This window comes from Vombatus ursinus, unplaced genomic scaffold (assembly GCF_900497805.2).
Source record: "Vombatus ursinus unplaced genomic scaffold, bare-nosed wombat genome assembly UNPS02014802.1, whole genome shotgun sequence".
NCBI classification, from domain to species: Eukaryota; Metazoa; Chordata; class Mammalia; order Diprotodontia; family Vombatidae; genus Vombatus; species Vombatus ursinus.
Genome location: NW_020954580.1, coordinates 13,475,839 through 13,495,356, shown reverse-complemented (window position 1 = coordinate 13,495,356; position 19,518 = coordinate 13,475,839). Strand labels below are relative to the sequence as shown.

General features: G+C 34.8%; 1 protein-coding gene across 1 annotated transcript in view; it reads right to left on the bottom strand.

Annotated features, from left to right (window-relative positions):
- Positions 1 to 19,518, bottom strand: part of ERBB4 (erb-b2 receptor tyrosine kinase 4) — an 833,670-nt gene that overhangs the window by 369,902 nt on the left and 444,250 nt on the right. The window contains exons 6-11 of the mRNA XM_027873426.1: positions 18,483 to 18,624; positions 14,759 to 14,872; positions 12,419 to 12,545; positions 5,895 to 5,968; positions 4,395 to 4,485; positions 902 to 1,101 (exon numbers count right to left, since the gene is read on the bottom strand). Of these exons, the coding sequence (XP_027729227.1) occupies positions 902 to 1,101; positions 4,395 to 4,485; positions 5,895 to 5,968; positions 12,419 to 12,545; positions 14,759 to 14,872; positions 18,483 to 18,624 (748 nt within the window). The remainder of the gene's footprint in view (positions 1 to 901; positions 1,102 to 4,394; positions 4,486 to 5,894; positions 5,969 to 12,418; positions 12,546 to 14,758; positions 14,873 to 18,482; positions 18,625 to 19,518) is intronic.

The window sequence follows — 19,518 nt, the reverse complement described above, 5'->3', positions numbered from 1 at the left end:
GTTAAGGGCAGCCATATGACCTAGGTCACATGTTTGACACCTCCGATCTAGTCCAACTCAGATCTGAACCAGAATCCATTCTACAAAATCCCCAGCAAACAATCATGAAACTATTGCTTGACACCTACAGAAAGGGAAAATACATTCTCTCTTGAGGAAGCCAATTTCATACTTAGATAACTCAATTCATTGAGTTTTTATTTTTACATTAAGCCTAAATTTGCCTCTTTATAAATTCTATCCATTGCTCCCAGTTAAATGTATTTTAGGGTATCACTCACTTGGTGTAGAAGATCTCTGCTATCTCTAGTCACAGAGTATTTCTGAGCATCAACAATAGGTATATGAGTAAGCTCTTCAGAAATGGTTAAACTATTCACACATCATAATTTTGGCCTTTGGTGGATTCAGATGATGCCATTCTCAGTTCAACTTGTAATAGGCCAAAATATTAGAACAATGTTGATACGCAGATAGATAGATACATAGATAGATAGATAGACAGATAGATATGTTAATCATCAGTCATGGCACATTGGCTAGAGTGTTAGACTTAGAGACAAGAAGAGCTGACTTCAGATTCAACCTCAAACACTAGCTGTGTGACCCTAGAAATTTACTTAATATGACATTGCCTCAGTTTCCTCACTTGCAAAATGGGGATAATAATAGTACCTACCTATTTGGGTTGTTGTGAGGATTTAAAGAATTGGAAAATATTTGTAAAGCATTTTTCAAACCTTAAAGTTAGTCCATAAAAGTTAGCCAGCATATTCTTAATGTTTTCTAATTACATCTAAGTGTGACCGCCAGAATCCTGCCCTTTATCCTGCCCTCACAAGCACTTGTGACTAGAATCATAATGTAAGCCAACATTTTCTATCTTGGCCAATGTACTCACTGCAGTTCTCTGCCTTCCTGTTGTCACGAATCACTATTCTTTGGTTGAGAGTGCTGAAGAGGGTGGTCCAGTTAACTGTATGATAGTAACACAGGTTGGTATTGTCAGTTATATAGATGTTTCCTGCACTGATTTCCTTCAAGGACTGGAATTGCAAAGAGGTGATGCCTTGTTGCTTAAGGATAAGCAATGAGAGGCCACTGGAGGAGAAAAGAAAGAGAAATAAATGAATGTTTCCAGAACATTAAATTCATTAATAAAGAAAGATTGTCACATCTTACCTGCAGAAGGAATGTTAATGAAATATAAACAAGAGATGAAGTTTCCAGAATTTTTTTTTTGTAACAGCTACTTTCAGAATACATAGTAATTTGTTGGAAAGCATGTTATTCAAGTAACCCAAAGGTTTTATTTACCAAAAATAAAATTAATTACCAAGATTAATGACCACTGTTACTCTAGATAATATTATTTTTTTTCATCTTTGTACTACAGTGCTTTTCACATAGTAGGCACTTAATAAATTAAATTTCTCAGCCTGTCTTGAGCCAAACAGGACAATTCCGATAACACACAGAACCAATGACCGTGAGGGTCATTGGTCATATTTCCTGTAGGCAGTCTAAAGGCACTTTCAGAATGAACTGGGAATATGCTGGATTTATTTGCCTTCTCAGAAAAGGTAAGAATGGAGTAAATGCTTGAGATCACCCCTTACTGATATTAGCTATGGACAGTTTTCTTGTAATGTGACTTTGGCAAGAAGTTACAAAATGCTAACCAAAAGCATTTAGATAAGTTATCTTTTACTCATGAGAAAAGTTAGGAAGTTAATTATAAAAATAGACCTGCTCAGAAGCCCCAACCATGAAGTTAACTAGGGTACATCACCTTAAGAGTTGGCCCTGGAAATCCACCAAGACTGAAAGATGACTAAGCAAGTATGAGGAAGAAGGGTAGGAGTATTTTGCAGTATTCTACAGAAAGTATGTGACATTTATGTTTCTGACCTCATTTTTGTTCTTCACAATATACCAGATCACATATTCATGGCTTTATACTGGCCATCCCTCATGCTTGAAATGGACTCCCTTTCTTCCTTTAAAATGCAGTTCAGACATCATCTTCTGTATGAATCTTTTCCTGATCTTTCAATTTCTAGTGCCCCCTCCATATTATTTTATATTTAACTACTGTATAGACGTATATATTCATGTATATATTTATATTATCTTTATATTTCTGAAGATAGTTTTATACATAGCTTTTCCCCTTCATTAGAATATAAGTTAATTGAAGAAGAGATTATTTATCTTCATTGACTAGCAAAGTATGTGGCACATAGTAGGTACTTAATAAATAGCTATTGATTGATTTATCTAAACAACACTAAACAAATCTGTGGGATTTCAAAATCATCTGCCCCTTGATGGAAATTTCTTGAGGGCAGGATATCTTGAAGGTATCTTCTATTTGTTTTCATCTTCCACAGTTATTAGGACTATACTGTATAGATAAAATAGAAACTACTATATAGTTCTTATTAGATACACACATACATGCACACATGCACATACACACCTCCCACAATGTTCCATCCCCACACAAATATATATACATACATAAATAAAATATATATTGAATGGCTGTTCATTTTCCCAAAGGAAGATACTAACTTGATCCATTATATTATTGTTATAATAACACGCTGAGGTACTATCTAAGATATAAGTAACAAATATAATGTATGTAGAATTAATTGAGTTGTAAACTATACCTCAGTGATTAAAATGCTCTGATGATAATGGAAAGAAGATGGACAAAAAGGAATGGGATGTAAAATTTAAATATCAAGGAATGCCATGAAATGAAATTGAAACACTAAAAACTGATGGCCTAAAAGTTTTCCTCAAAATTCAGTATATATTACTACAATGAAAGCAAGTCTTATTTCAAGGACATTTTTATCATTCTACATTTTCCCTTTTTTTGGGGTGAAGGGATTTACCTTTCTTTTTGTCGCTTGAAAAATAAACCTCTCTTACACTATCACCAACCAATGGAAATTATTTAATAATCTAGTAACAAAAACATTTTCTTAACATCTAGACTTTTTTTTTTTTTTACAAAAGATAATTCAAGATGGAGATAATTGTCCTTCCAATTTACAAGAACAAGTAGCTCAGGAATGAATAACAATATAGTATTCAATTTGAAATCTTTGTTCCTCTTCACTATCTTCTAGAGGTGCTGAGTGTTATTACATCAGCAGAACTCTTTGCCTGATTGATAGTATTTGGTTCAACTGAGAGTTAGTATTAGTGGTATATATCATCCAGATGGATTGTTTCCATTGGCTATTATTTTTCATTACACTGGCTTCCTTTTTAGTCTTTCCTATCAACTTTTGTACAAATGTAGCACTTGTGTCAGTGGACTTTGAGAGGTTTTTTTTTTCTGTGAAGTTTTGGTAGAGAAATTTCAGTTGCCATTTTTCATAATTTTGTGTCTTAGCAAACCCCACATGCTAGCACAAAATTCCCTGCCTCAAGTTCACAAATTCATGTCTATGTCTAGCACTGTGCACTTCCACACATGTGAAGCCTGAGGTAAGGAGTAACCCCTAATATATCACCACTTGGTTATCTGATCCATGTGGTGATTCCTTCCAACAACAGAGGTCTCAGATCATCCTCCATGACGTCTACCCATAATGATGGCTGTCTTTTTCAGATTCTCTTTTCCTTACACGAATACCAAATAAGTATGTAGTTTGTCCCCCAGCTAGCCTTCCCCTTCCCATTCTTACTTCATGGGCAGCCTATCTCTTTTATTTTTCCCATCACCCATTTCTCTAATAACTTCCTTAACACTGAATCTCCTGAAAAAATTCATCATCTGTAGTATGTTGAAACATGCTCATATCCACTAGGTTCCATTCCATTAGAGACCTTTGACTGACTATTTCAATTACTATTCCAGTGTGCTAGTTAAAATGTATCCTCTGGATTTATTGAACTCTGCTTTGATCTCATTGTCATGCACTATGTTCATATAGACTCATCAGTTGGTAAAGTAACTAACTACTCAAATACTAAAACTGCAATTTCTGATCCAAATGTCAGCGCCGATGGGTAACTGTCACCCAAATGTATCTTTTGATTATGATGAAATATGATGAAAAGGTAGGCTGAAATTTGTGGCTTATATCCTGTATTTTAAACCCAGCAAAAGCATTGTATTATTTTAAATGATTTAGGGAGCTGAAAATTCAAGAGGCATATTCCCTACATTCTGTAGTCCATCATTTGTGGCATGTTTTTCATTACGAGTTTTATCTCCAGGATGGAAAATGGAAAAGTTGATATTTCTAGAGCAGTGAAATCAATGAGACCAAGAGATTTTTGATATTTTACATGAGCCTTTAAAAAATGTATCTACCTTTAGTGAACTCAGAGTTCTACAGACTAAAACACAGATATTGAACACATACCTATACAGTACTCTTCCACCAATGGTGACCAGGTTAGAAAAGACACTGAAATCTGTCATGTTTGGGGGCCAAGACTGTATGTTCAAGAAACCTGAGGAAGATAAGGGCAAAAAGAAATGTCAGTATCTCATTGTCTCATTCATGGTGAATCCTTCAGATCTTGAAACATGACAGGATCACCTTATGTTGAAGTAACATAATGGGCACGTGAGAAAACCTACAAATAGGTCAAGAACATTTTTGATTGGCAGTTACATCACTCCGGTAATGGGATTTTTCAGCAACTCAAGGGGTTCAGAATTGCATTCATACTTTCTGTGCTGAAATGCATGAGGGGTAACAAAAAGTACAAAATGCCATGTTTCTGATGCAAATGTATTCAGAAAGATCAGACTTAGACTTCAAAGGTCAGCATAATGTAGTAGATAATAAGTTAGTCTTGGTGTAAGTAACAGCTAGGAATGAATTCCTCCTTGAACGCTAACTAGCTCTTTGAAGTCATTTAACTTTTCTGTGTCTCAATCTCCTCGCTTTTTGATTTCTCAGGGCTGTGGTAAGGGTCCAATGGAATAATATTTATAAAGCTTACTATAAGCTTTAGTGTACAACATAAATGTTATTAGCATCATCATTATTAATAATTTTAATAATAACTGCCCCTCAGCCAGGTGGTACAGTGGACAGAACACTGGCCCTAGAGTCAAGAGGACCTGAGTTCACATCTGGCCTCAGACATTTACTGGCTGTGTGACCTTGGGCAAGTCACTTAACCCCAATTGCCTCCAAAATAACAATAATAATATTAATAATAATGATAATAATAATAACTGCTCCTAATCTGATGTTTTCCAACATAAAATTTGAAGTCTTGCAGGTTCTTGTGATTATTATAGGTTCAGGGGTCATATGGTAAAGAGATTTCATTTGAGCAAGTAGGGTTATGTTCAAGTTCTAGCTTTCTAGTAAGAAGTTGTGAGTTTGGACATGCCATTTAAGCTGTTTGAGGCTCACTTTCCTCACTTGTAAAATGGGAGCATAATATTGTTTCATCTACCTGATTATTGTGAAGCTCAAATGAGATACGTGCAAGTCTCTTGAAAAGTATTGATTACTATGTAAATGTGAGAAGCTATGACAAAGATGGCGGTGAAGATGATGAGATGTTATACTCTTGCCATACCATCAAAGACACAATATAATTGTAATTGTTATATTAAATAATAATATATTACAAAATGTTATTTGGGTATGAGGATCATTTGGTACTTGAAATACCCAGTAATTTTTAATTTTCAACATCATTTTCCCCATCTGCAGAAACTTTCAGAATGTATGGACAATATTAGGCATCTTCAACTGTTTATGAAAAAAAGTCATGGTTTTGAGGATCTCATATTTATTTTCAGAAGATGCTGATTAAAACATATATATTTTAAAGAAAAACACCACAGAATAAAAAAAAAACTATTTTGCATGATAACTTTGTTTATCCACAGTTACCTGTTATTTCTCTGACTGTCCGGAAAATGTTCAGTTTCTCAGGATCCATGGCTTCAATTGCATTGTAAGGATCCCTAAAAGATGAGGATATTCTCAGTGAATGACTCAAGAATAAAATAGTACAATTCTATCACATCAAGAGGTAAACTTGCAAAAACCAAGTCTTTCCATATAACTTGAAAATTCCTATTTGACATGAGCATAACATATAAGGTGTCTTGGACACTCTTTGTAGTCACTATTGTCATCCTAAGGAAAAAAATTGTTAATTTTAATGGCACATTGTAAAACTTCAGGGTCAAAGGGTTTTTTGGGTTACAAAAATCTCTGGGCTATTTATTAAACACTCTGAGTGCCAATGTGACATAGAAGAAAAAAGATCCTGATCTGAAAGGAGACCTGGATTCAAGTCTGAGTTTTGCCATGCTTACTAGGCATGTGATATTAGAAAATTCATTTGACCTCCCTGGGTCTCAAATTCCTCATCTTTCAAATAAGAGTTGTTGAGAGATGATCCCTAAAACCCTTCCCAACAATAAAATCCTTGATCAGTTTCTAATACAAACTCAATTATCTGTCTACTTGTCTGCATTTTCTCTAGAAATCAAATATGGTAGAAAATTTGTATATATTCTGTAAAACCTCCTATCATATCTAGAAGGAAAATGTTATGTGAAATTATGTCAGTGCTTTGATAATGGTGAGAGCAATTAGCTATTTGTGACCTCAAATGTAGTGCAGATGGCTAATTAAACCCATTATTAGTTAACAATTAATTGGTAGAAATAAATGCAGCTGGGTTTCTACATTTATTTGGGATAAGGTTTCATTTTTATCTATGGGAACCATTATTTGATTAGAAAAAGGAGACTGTTTACTGTGCCATGAATTATGCTTTACAGAGGCACTTTCCTTCCTATCCACCTAAGTACTCATATATTGACTAAAATATGTTACAGGGTACCACTAAGTAACCTTAAATAGACATCATTCTTGTTTATCTGTATTTATAATGCTTGTTAAGGTACAAGGCATTTGAGAACAAAATGCAATTTAACCATATTTATACCCCCAAATAAAAAGAAAACTAGTTTACTTAATATTTCATCTGTTCCTAGAGAGAAAAAGGCATTTCAGTTATGAATGGTATAGATCTATTATTATTATAACTACTCTAAAGATAAATAGAGTATATTTTCTCATCTCATAATCTTAAATTAACCTGCAAACATCTTAAGGAATTTCCAACTTAGGAAACTAGATGTGTGGCAAACACAATGGTCTTGAAATCTTGCATAACTTGATAAAGTCATTACATACTGTATACACATAAACATACTGTAGCATCAAATAAATTTTCTCAAAAAACACCTGTTCATGGTACTACAGGTAAGCTATGCTAACTGCCCTGATGTTTTGAGACTCGTTTCAATGGGAATGAAAGTGGGTTTACTTTTGTAGCCTAATTCCTCAAAAAGAATATTTCATATAAGTAATGACCCTGTCCTTTTGATATTTTCCATCTAATCATAGCACTTCATACTGTACCCTGCAAAATACCTGAGGAATGCTTCCCTCTACCACTAGGTTAACAAATTCTGGTAAAGGAGCTTAAAAAAAATTATGGCTAAGATTAGCAGACACTTGGAAGATGCTTCCTATAACTCAGTCACAAATAATGGACTAGTGCTTTTTGATCATGCACTATTTATATTTCTCCAGATTTCCAAAAAGGACTCATAAATTGTTTTCTTGACTCTCTTTGTATTACAGCAAATAGGTACTAACAAAATGTCAAATTCAAGTTGAAATAAGAATAAGAATAGCAAAAAGATAAAAACAACCCTTTATGTTGCTATAAGAATTTGATGGCAACCATTTGTGTGCAGAAGACATTTATTCTCTCAAATACTAAACTAAGTTTTTCAACATGTGCACATTTATGAAGTGTAGTACTTGTGTACTTTGTAGAACAATGGAGTCCACTGCCTTGCTTATAAAATGCACAACATTTAGCACAGACGTTGATAAATGGGGTTAATTCTAACCTTTATAATGAGTACATCCAGATTGCCAGAACTTAAATGAATTCTGGAATGTTAGCATAAAACTCGGGAGTCTCAAGGGATTGAACATCCTTCATTTGGCAATTTAGGGTTCTCATAAAAAAGAAAGTAATAACTTTCCATTCACAAACTTTTAAAAAGTAACATCTAACTGTCTCATGAAACCCAAATGATATTTTCCCCAATAAAGTATGTTCAAAATTGATTTGAGAGGAATTCTAAAGACACACCGTCAGCTTGTCATTCTGTACGTGACTTTACAGCATGCCCTTGGGACCCAAAATAAAGGTAAGATATACCATAGGTGTTGATTTTTATGTTCAATTCTAATGCTTACAAAAGTGAAATATTATTTCCTATTCATTCTCTATTACCATAGTATTGGAATGTCAGGCTCCCTATTTTCATCTGTCAGCTACTGATAATGTCCCAAAATTATGTATATTTTGATAGCATTTTCCCAGTTTACTCCAATGCACAGAAACAGTATCAAGTTTGGCTGAGGAAAGAAATGTCACTTTTATTAGTTAAAACAGCTTGAGCATTGCCTAGTGGTCCCCATATTAGATGAGGTCTAAGAAATTCTTGTCTTAGCCCTTGTTTTCCTGTAGGTTGCACAAGCCAATTAACCTCTGTGGGCCTCAGTTTGCCTAACAGAAATTAAGATTTAAGTGCCTGATAATTTGTAGAGCAATTTAAGGTCCTTTTGAGAAAACTTGCTTCAGTTATGTATCACCCTATTCCATTTTAATACAACTTTGTTCTTCATGTTATAGTTCATAGAAGCCCCTCAGCTATTTTAACCAAGCTACATGATCTTATTAAAAACTGGTTAGTAGCTTATTGAAGGTAATTAGAGTAAAGTAGTTGATTGAGGTGCCAGGATTTTTCAATTTGTACTTTCCTTTAATTTTTACCTTTTAAAAATAATTAAAACAGATTCTTTTTTAAAAAGCAAAGAAATCTGCTCCACTGAGATGCACTCATGTCTATATCATTTTTTCTCCCAAGATGACAGGAAAGGGCTTCAGAAAATACAGGACAGGCTTATCACTGTGGCAAGAAAATGGGAGGGTGGGTTTTGAGAAAGTAGAGTTAATTTTTTTTTATACCAGAAAAATATTAGATGTAGATTTTTTAGGTACATATTTCTATTAATTTTCACTTCAATTCTGTAGCATAATAGCTATAATTAAATACTGACAGTACTTGGAGTGACAACTAAGACTTGTGAAATCTCTATTTAAGAAATATTGTCATCATAAGAGTTACTTGGCTTTAATTTGGTATTTGAAATTCTAGAAAATAATGTTTGCTACTCAATGTGTGGTGCTGAAAACTGGATATTGTCTTTTTAATCCAGTGTCCTAAGAGGACAATTACAATTTCAACACAAATCCACAAAGCACTTATGCTGGTTTTTTTTTTTAATAAGACCAGAAGATATTTTATGGTTTATTTCTACTTCATGCCCTGGAATGATTTTGAGAAGCATATTTTAAGGCCATTTTTCAAGTCCTCTTGCTCTATCTAAATTGATAAGAAGGATTAGTTCTATTAGCATATACAAAAAGTGCCCTTCTCATATAGCAAATTATATTTATGTGAATATATGGCACTCCTGCTGCACAGTATAGCATCCCTTGAATGGGTGTTTCTACTTTTAATGAAGTTGCTTCCCACATATAGGATAAATCCTTTGTGGAAAATATTTGGGAGGATGTAGACGAAAGTCACACAGGATAGATGAATATGGATGGGTTGAGAATTGCATCACTGGACAAAATATTTAAGTCGACGGGAGCACACATCAATTTATCTTTACTATTGAGTATTAATTAACTACTAAAATACTTATACATATGATTATGTATGTATGTAACAAAGATAAATATAGTTTCTTGAATGATAATGTACGATAATGTATGATCAATGTATGGTCACTGAAAATCTAAGGTGGGTATTCTTAACCTTTTTTTGTACAGTAGACCCGTTTGGCAATATGTTGGAGTTTATAGAAACCTTCTCAGCATACACACACATACACATACACATGTGTATGTATGTATGTATGTATGTGTGTGTGTGTGTAATAGAAGGAAATGCTAAATTTAATTTAGATGTTAGTGATGTTAGTGATGTAATTTTTCCCATCCTACTTCATAGACCCCCATGGATATCTTGGGAGTTCCTGGATCCTAGAATAAGAATCCATGCTTTAGGGAATCTAATCAATGGAATCCCCACCTCTCCCAAAATAAAACAGACCTCCTGAATATCACTTGTTCAGGTATCTTACTTCAAAAGTTTTCTCCTTTAGTAGGCTGACTTTCATACTATGAGAACCAAAATGAAGAATAAAATACAATTCCTTGTAAGCTAACTCTGTTGGTTAATCACCAGAACATCATGCAAAAAAAAAAAATAATATAACAAATTAAACTGCTGTTTTCCAGTGTTTCCTTATGCAGATGGAGTAGGGCTAATTTCATTTATTATTTTCAAGTGTCAACACATATTATGATGTAGATGGATATGTCTTTTAAGCTATTTTAATCCAATATGCAGGGGAAAGTTTTTGTTCAATTCCTAATCATATTATGAGCGTAATTACAAATAGGGAGTTCGTGTCATTCAAGATGTTATAGTTCAAGTTGTATGAAAAAAAGTCATCAATAATGAGATCAGAACTACTTTTAACACTTATTCCAGCATGCAATATGTAGACCTTATAAAATATTTTATGCAATTAAGTATTTTATATACCAATATACACATATACACAAGTGTTGCATGTGGAAACATAATTGCTTGTTTTTAATGTTTCTATTGATTCTATTTGGACACGTATTTATTTTTAATGTTACATTGATTTCCTATGATAACAATGTGTTACATGTGCACAGTAAAACTTTAAGTTGTTAGATGTGAGTTGTTTCTTTAACTGTAGCCCATGGCACTAGTATTTTGGGATTAGGCAGTAATATAAACAAATAGATACAACATAAAGTGAAAATGGACACGTTTAATGCAACTCTAGAAGCATGAAATCAGTTGTTTTCCCAGCTAAAACCAGCAGGTGGTTCTATAATGAAGGAGCCACAGACACAGTTTCATCGATCAGTGAAATTCATTACCAGATCAAGTACAATAGTTATTGCTTCCCAAGTGGAAGATGAAGGGAGAGGCAGAAGGTGGGGGAAGGGAGAAAAGGGGTGGAAGGGAGAGGGAGGGAAGGAGAGAGGGAGTGAGAGAGAGAGAGAGACTATGAAGTATAGAATGATTTTTAAGTAGAAACATTTGAATCACTCTTTCCTGAAAATAATATACTGGCATTGCAGCTTAAGGTCACTTGCAGATTTTAGAAATTTAGAGATTTGTTGATTTACATAATTATGTATTATTCAACTTGTAATTTGAACAATCTTTTCATATATACATATATGTGGGGTTTTTTTTGGAAACCATCAGCATTGTGCTCAAAGTTTAGATAAGATTCACAATCTCCTTTCCCCCTCATCACTTTTTTTTAATCGTGATCACCAAACTTCAAATTATGGATATCTTTTCAAACCTTTGGGTTTCCTTTGCTGTTAATTAAAATTGGGTGTTTTGGTAGGGCATGGTTAGGAATGGGTGTAGCTGTCAGTAAGGAAGTGCAAAATTAAGGGAAAAAAATCAGAAAAAAAACTATACCTATTTAAAATCCTTATTTTTTTAAACATAGAATTAAAGGGTTTTTTGTTTTTGTTTTGTTTTGTTTTTTTTACTATGTCTCTCTGTCTCTCCAAGTCATAAGCTTAGTGTTCACTCACAGGCCAGATCTCACTCGTCATTACCGAAGTTTTGACCTGCTCCATTTTCAACTGGCGCAGGTCTGCCTTTCCTGCTCCCTGCCCTCACCCCACCCCCCCCAATCCATTTCCATGGACTCACAATATTAGTGCTGGACTTAGGGTAGATGATTAACACATTTAACCCCTTGCAGCTAAGAATTCTTAAACTCAAGGGATTTACCAACTTCTACTTCCCCCGCTGTCAGGGATTACGGATATGTTCCCTCACACCAGACAGAATCACCAATTTTTAAAACTGGAAGGGGCTTCAATAGACATCTAGTGAATCCAGAACTGAAAAGATATCACTATTATAATATATCCTGTAAGTGGCCTTAACCTCTGATTGAAGATCCTCAGTGTAGAAAAACCTCAAGCCTTCAGAGATAATTCATTTCCAGCTTGGAGCAGCTCCCTAATTTTTAGGAAATTTTTCCTGACATCAAGTCTACATTTGCCAATTCGCAACTTCTGGGTATTGCTTCTGTTTTTTTCCCTCTAGAGCCAAAAAGAAGTAGTGTAATTTCTCTTCCACATGATATCCCCTTTAAAAAAAACATCTTTGCCCTTTCTTTCCAGAACAACAACAACAACAAAAATAGAATGAAGTTTTAGCACTGACCCATGAATACCAGTGACGAGAAAGATCAAATTCCCATTGATCTTAGTACAGTTTATGAACTTGTCAATGTTGCTGGAATCCACAGTCTGAGCAGACATCAGAGTTCCTGTGCCAATGCCATCACATGCTGTATATTAAAAAAATCATAGAAAAATATGAAACTGCAGTTATCAATAAGTAGCTTCTCCAATTATCATTATTTTTATAAGTATTGACAATCATACATTTGAGTAGTAAGTTGAAACAAGGACCTTTCAAATATCTGACCTTAAATCAACTGACCTCTTGCTATGAGTTATATTTATTTCAATGAGCTGCGGTTCTGTCAATATGGGCATTCCCATTAACACAAATCACAACCCTCTTTGTGACATAATAGAGTTTGCCAAAGTTGCTTCACCAAGAACATTTGTTATCTTATAGCTCTTCTGGGGATGAAATTCTGTGAACCTGGACTCTCAGGATTCTCAGAAAATCTATCAAACATCAAGCTTACTATGTGCAAGACATGGTGCTAGGTGATGAAAATAAAAATACAAAGAATGAAACTATCTCTAATCTCAACAAACATACAGTACATAACTGTGCTCAAAGGTATTCCATGTCTCATGGACCAGCCACTAGGTGTGTCTTATTGACATAGGCTTCAAGAGCTTAGGGTCACCTCCACACCGCAAAAAGATATTCAAACAGTATTTTAGTGGGGATTGAACTAAATACACCCTCCCCCACACACACATATACCTACTCTTTACTTAGTTTCTTTAAGGGAATAAATTTGATCTGTCGTTTTACCCTCATATGTTCCATGAAAGCTAATTCTTTTTCGTGGTTTATTTTGTAGTAATTCTAAGGCTTTCCCTCTTCATCATATTCCATCTCCTCTCTCTGAGTCTGAGTCTGGAATGCACACACTCCTCATTTTTGCCTCATAGAATCTCTCTTCCTTAATTCAAGCACTGCCTCTTTTCAGATTCCCCCAAATGTCAGTGCCACTCCCTAAGTCCTTTTGTAATTACATTTCTTTTTTTTTTTCTTTCTGTTTATGTAAGAAGCAGTAAGGCATAGTGGACAAAAAGAAGGCCTCAAATATAAAAGATCTTGATTCAAGGTGTACCTCTGAAATGTACTGGTTTTGTTCCAGCAAGTCACTTAGCCAAAGGGGGTTTCTCTACCCAGGAGGTGTCCATACTAATAAAAATAAAATCCAGTACCTATCTCTATTTGTTCTTTTTATATTGATTCTGTATATACTTAAATATGTGCTTGTTGTTTCCAGTGTTAGCATGCTAGTTCCTTGATGGTAGGCATTTTTTTATTCTTTGGATTTTTTATCACCATCATCTAGCAGTGTCCCTAAACATAAAACATATACAATGAATGCTTAGTGAATGACTGATTTCCCCACCTGCTCTTAAAAATACATTTTTTCTGATTTTTTTTGAATTAACATTGCTTAAATTTTCACCTGGACCCCTCCTTCCCCTGCGAGACAACCATCCCATATAAAGATGTTTCAATCCCCCTATGGGGGGGGAGGGGCGGATAAGCAGCAAATCAATCAAGAAAGTGAAAAAACCCTCAAAATATCTGAAATGTTCCACACTTGTGGATAACTCTTCTCTACAAAGCAGTGCGACTTTCTCATTTTGAACGCTCCTTAGGTGGAATCTGTTCCCTTTCCCACTTTACAAAGCCTTGTCTAATCTTCAAGGGTCAGATAAACCCTACTCCCCCTGACTAGGGGGATTCCACCTGGTTTGAGGACATCCTCCATCATGTGGCACATTTGACACTAATGTAATACAATGTTCCCCTCCCTTTCCCTTTAAAAAATGCGCATGCTTTATATACCTAAATATATAGTATAGTATGTATATATAAATATATACACACACACTATATATATATATGTATGTGTATATATATATATATATATGCTTGGTATCATAGAATACAGCAAAATTTACTGATTGATTTGTTGCTTCCTAAATAACTAAATTTTCCAAGTATGTGGGCCACTTTGACCCATTAGGTTGTGAGCTTCTTGGGGACAGGGAACTACCTTTTATCTTTGTTTCTTTTTTAGCACAGTACCTGGAATATGGTAGGTGATTAGACTTTTGACAATATTCTGAATGCATATGTGAAAAACGTTGAGGCCTTGAGGCTGCATATGGTCTTCTAGGTCCTCAGTTGAGGTCCTTTAACTGAATCTAAACTTCACAGAACAAATGGCCTCGAGGCTACAGGAAATGTATCCCCCCCCCATAGGGAATGATTTAGCAACCTTAATGTCATCCCCAGACTCTTTCTAGATATATCACAGCTATAACCTACCTTTGGGACAAATGTCAGTACAAGGTTTACACATTTTAATCCCATTTTCTTCAACCTCCATTTTGGAACTAGGACAAGCCCGCACACAAGAACTGGAATCTACCACAAAGTTATCTGCAAGGAAAAAGTAAAATGTTCAGTAGTAATGTTTGGTTGGAAGTTTGGTGGAAAAAAGTTTTCTGATATTTGGAAGTGGCCATGTAAGCCAATAATGTGTATGACTTTTCCCTTATAATAGCTTGGTACTTTTCCATCTATGAACTTAGTAGTTAACTGAGTGGTGCAGTTGATCAACCACTCTACCTGAAGCCAGAAAGATCTGAGTTCAAATCTGGTCTCACATATTTACTAATCTGAGTGAGCCTATGCAAGTCACTTGAGATCCTCCAGCCTCAAACTACTCACTTAAAAATAGTAATTATGATAGCACTTAATTCCAAGAGTTGTGTGAATAAAATAAATATTTGCAAAGTGCTTTATAAATCTTGATGCACTAAAGATATGATGATAATGAAGAAACAGAGAGAGAGAGAGAGAGAGAGGAAGGGAGAGAGAGAGAGAGAGATGCATTGTCTTGTATCCTGGTCTAAGATTAGGATGTAGGAATGGTTGCTGTGTTGTTTTTGTTTAACTTTTTTTTCTGATCCCACATATCCTAAAAGCCCTCAGGACAATGTAAATTTCTTTTACAGGCTTAATAAACTACATGACATTTAGTCTGTGTTTCCCTGTAGTTCCACTTCATTTCATGTAGTGATGCAAGTTTGAAATCGAGAAGTGCTTGAAGTTATTTTGAAACACAAATGAAGCTTAAATTAAACTGCTTTGGATCAAGAGAAAATATTTTATACTCCGACTCAAGAGGAAGTATTTAAAGTTTGGGCTACATTGAAAGGAATACTATGGTAGGAAATTTAGTCATAAGAATTTTCTCTGCCTGAGCATATGAATACACTTGTATGAAATTTCAAAAGACAGTGACTTGGGAAAATTTAATAAAATATCTTATTAAATAATGTAAGTATTATTTAAAGCCAGGTTTCCCCTGGATAGTTTTCCCTTCTGGAAACTTATACTACCAGATGAATAGGGACCAAATGGACCCTAAATGTAGCTGTTAACAAAATGTAAAATATTCTGTCATTGTTATAACTAAGCTAATTTAATAAGGATGATTTGTGGCATTATATAATAAGAAATAAGTGAGAATTTGGGGCATTCATAAATTATACTGTATTATGCTCAGAAATAGTCTGTCGGTATCCCAGCTCCTGTGTAAAGATAGCTTCTATGATAGCCATTTTGTAGAAAAAGGGATATTCCAGGCTGTGAGGATCCTATTAGAAAGAAGCTCCTTGAAAACAGGGACAATATTGTTTCTATTACTGCATCCCTAACATCACACAGTAGATATTTAATAAATGATTGTTGAGTTGAATAGTGTTGAGCCTTCTGAGTTTTGGACTTCCTTTACTGTAACTCTTGGAATTTTCATTATTTAGCTTTAGTGAAAAACTCCTCATAATGTTATGGTCTATGCTGTAGCAGTGTGCTTTTAAGCTCAGCCTGAAGTTCATGAAACATGAAGATGATAAAATTCTTTCATATTTTCTCTCAACTTCACATCTCTCCTTGCCTTACCCTTTATCACTTCTGTAGCAGAAGGAAATGTGACCATTTTCCTGATTCTTTTTTTTTCCCTTTCAGTGGTGGATTCTCATTCACTAATTCTCTGTCAATGTCTCTCTGTCTTTGTCTCTCTGTCTTTGTCTCTCTGTCTCTGTCTCTCTGTCTCTCTGTGTCTGTCTCTCTGTTTCTCTGTCTCTGTCTCTCTCACTCTCTCTCTCTGTGGCTGGCTATTTATAAAATAACATTTTATGTAATTTTTTTTTAATTGCTGGAATTTCTGGAAAACTTTCCAAACCTCCCTTAGCCTGGCATTGAATTTTCCTTTCTAACAACTACAAACAATAACAACCTGCCTCAATGAGCTCACCTGATACTATTCTTAAAGTACCATCCCTTTCCACTGAGATGTGGAGGGAATGGTCAATATTTATTCTCAGAGGTTATTATTGTTTTGTTTTGTTTTGTTTTGTTCTATTGACTCAGAAGTCAGGTTCCTCTTACCATTCTTTTTATTTATGTTTGTTTTATTTTGCATTGTTAATTTTATTTATTGTTCTACTTCTGCTTAGTTCATTATGCATCAGTTTGCATAAATCTTTGTCATGTTATTTAAAAGTGCAAAGGATGCAAAATATTTGCTTTTAAATTTAATCAAATTTAATTAGTTCATATTTTAAAGTATGCAAGATCAAGGTCCTCAGATACAAAAATGCCTTTAAAATTGTAATTCAAATGAGATGTGAACCATAATTAAAAATTATTTGTCACATGAAACTTCCCCCAATACATACACACAATCCCAGCCTTAGTTTTTAAAGCATAAAAATCCACATAATGACATACGGCATGAATTGGGGGAAACCATCCTTTATAGAGGCTATTCCCAAGAATTCCTGAGATGCAAAATTCCCAAATGAGGGAGAAACAAGGAATATGACATTTTACACAGTTCTGCAGCTACAAACAGCTGTAGGTATGAAATCTCTGTTTTCTAAATGGGAAACTCTACAATAAACTTGAACTTGCAAAGATCTTGCGAAGATATATACCAAAATATGCACCACAGTACTTTTTGGAGACAGAGGAGACAGGGAGAGACAGGAGAGACAGACAGACAGACAGACACACACACTCACACAGAGAGAGAGAGAGAAAGAGAGAGAGAGAGAGAGCAAAAGAAAAGAATGTCTTAATTGAATGACAATAAGAAGTATATGACTATAACAAAATACCATTGTATCCCGAAAAACAAGGAATAAGAGGAATGCATAGAAACATGGAAAATATTTAGACTAACACAAATAATTAGAACCAAGGGAACAATATGGGCAGTGACTATAATAATGCAAATGAAAATAAAGCTAAACATAGCCAAACTCAGATTAACTGTAATATGTAATCATGTTCCTAGAGAGCGAAAGACAAAATACATTCCTCAGTAGAGAAGGGAGGATTATATGCTCAGAATGTTACACAGGCTGTCAGACAATGTTATTTTGTGTATGTTTTGCTTAACATCCTTTTGTTGTTACATGGGTGGGTTCAATAAGGGAGGAGGACGTATCGGAAATGAACAACCACAATAAAGATCAAAAAGTGTCAATAAAAACTTTTTTTTTTCAAAAATAGGAGAAAGGTGAAAAAAGTTAAAAACTGGTTCATGATTTTTTCAAGGGAGACACAACACTGCTCCAGATTTTCCAAGAGCTTGTCCCCCAACATGTAAAAACACTATGCCCCCTAGTACTAAAAGAGTTGTCATGTCATCAAAATGAAGAAAGCAAACTCCAGCAAAGACTGAGGAATTTTATGATACTGTATTTCTCACAAGAACTGACCAATTTATTTTTGGATCCTTTAAGAAAATTATCAACTTAGTAAAGGGCCTCATAACTTTCCTATTTTTATTTCTGTTAGTTATTATTGCTTAAATGCAGATTTGACCTTGTGAATGGCATGTAGTTCATCAAAAGCCCTACTATCAGAATCATAAATAAATTATAATATATATGTGTGTTTGTGAGTTCATTAGAGTCAGGACCCACATTAAGTCAGGTAGTTCTACCCCAAGACCCCTGGAATTTCAGTTACTTACGTGGGCATTTCTTGACACAGAAGGCTCCATAGGTATACTTTGCATTGAAATTGTGCTCTAGTTGAAAGGTGGTTGGATTGTAGACGAATGTTTGGGGGCATTGGGTGACACATGCTCCACTGTCATTGAAATTCATGCAGGCCTGCAACAGAATTTAAATAGCTTAGAACATGTCTTGGCTTTCTGAAGATATTTTCATAATGATGCTAATGGAATCCTGCTGGCACTGAGTTTATTCTTGGTTAGGATGTCATGTTCCCCTCTGTACCTACTTCCCAAACTTTTTCTATTGAAAATTTAAAAACAAACAGTTAATCTCTTGAATTCAACATGTTTTTAGGTGATTATTTCCCTAATGTCTATAAACAAATGTTCTAAATACAGCAATGCTAGAATGAAGTTTTTTTTTTTTGTATTTGTTTTTAATCTGTTGACTCATTTCAGGCTTGATAGCGTGCTTAAAATCAGCTAGCAACAAAACAACTATTTAAACCACCCACATTGCTAATGCACAAATGATCTGTGCTTTGAGGTTCTGACCTTCTGGTCTTGCCTGGCTTTATGGTCTCTCCTGGTATTAGGCCAAATGCCAGTTGACAGCCAAGATCCTAATCCTGCCATCAAAGAAGCACGATTTCTTTTGAATAGGGAAAGAGAACATTATCCGCAGCGTCAGGTTAACTAATGTCATTTGCCACGTTTCAGGGGTGAATAGCAGGATATTTGGACCTTTTGTTTTCATTTAAGCCTGGCTACCACCCACCACTGATTTTTTTGGGGGGGCAAGGCAATTGGGGTTAAGTGACTTGCCCAGAGTCACACAGCTAGTAAATGTTATGTGTCTGAGGCTACATTTGAACTCAGATCCTCCTGACTCCAGGGTCAGTACTCTATCCACTGCACCACTGAGCTGCCTCTCACTCACCACTGTTTAAGGAAACCACCTTGGCAAGTGAGTATTTTAGACTACAGCTATGATAACTACGAAAAAAGCTAACTATGGAAAACTAGTGATTAAATCACAAAATATAATTGT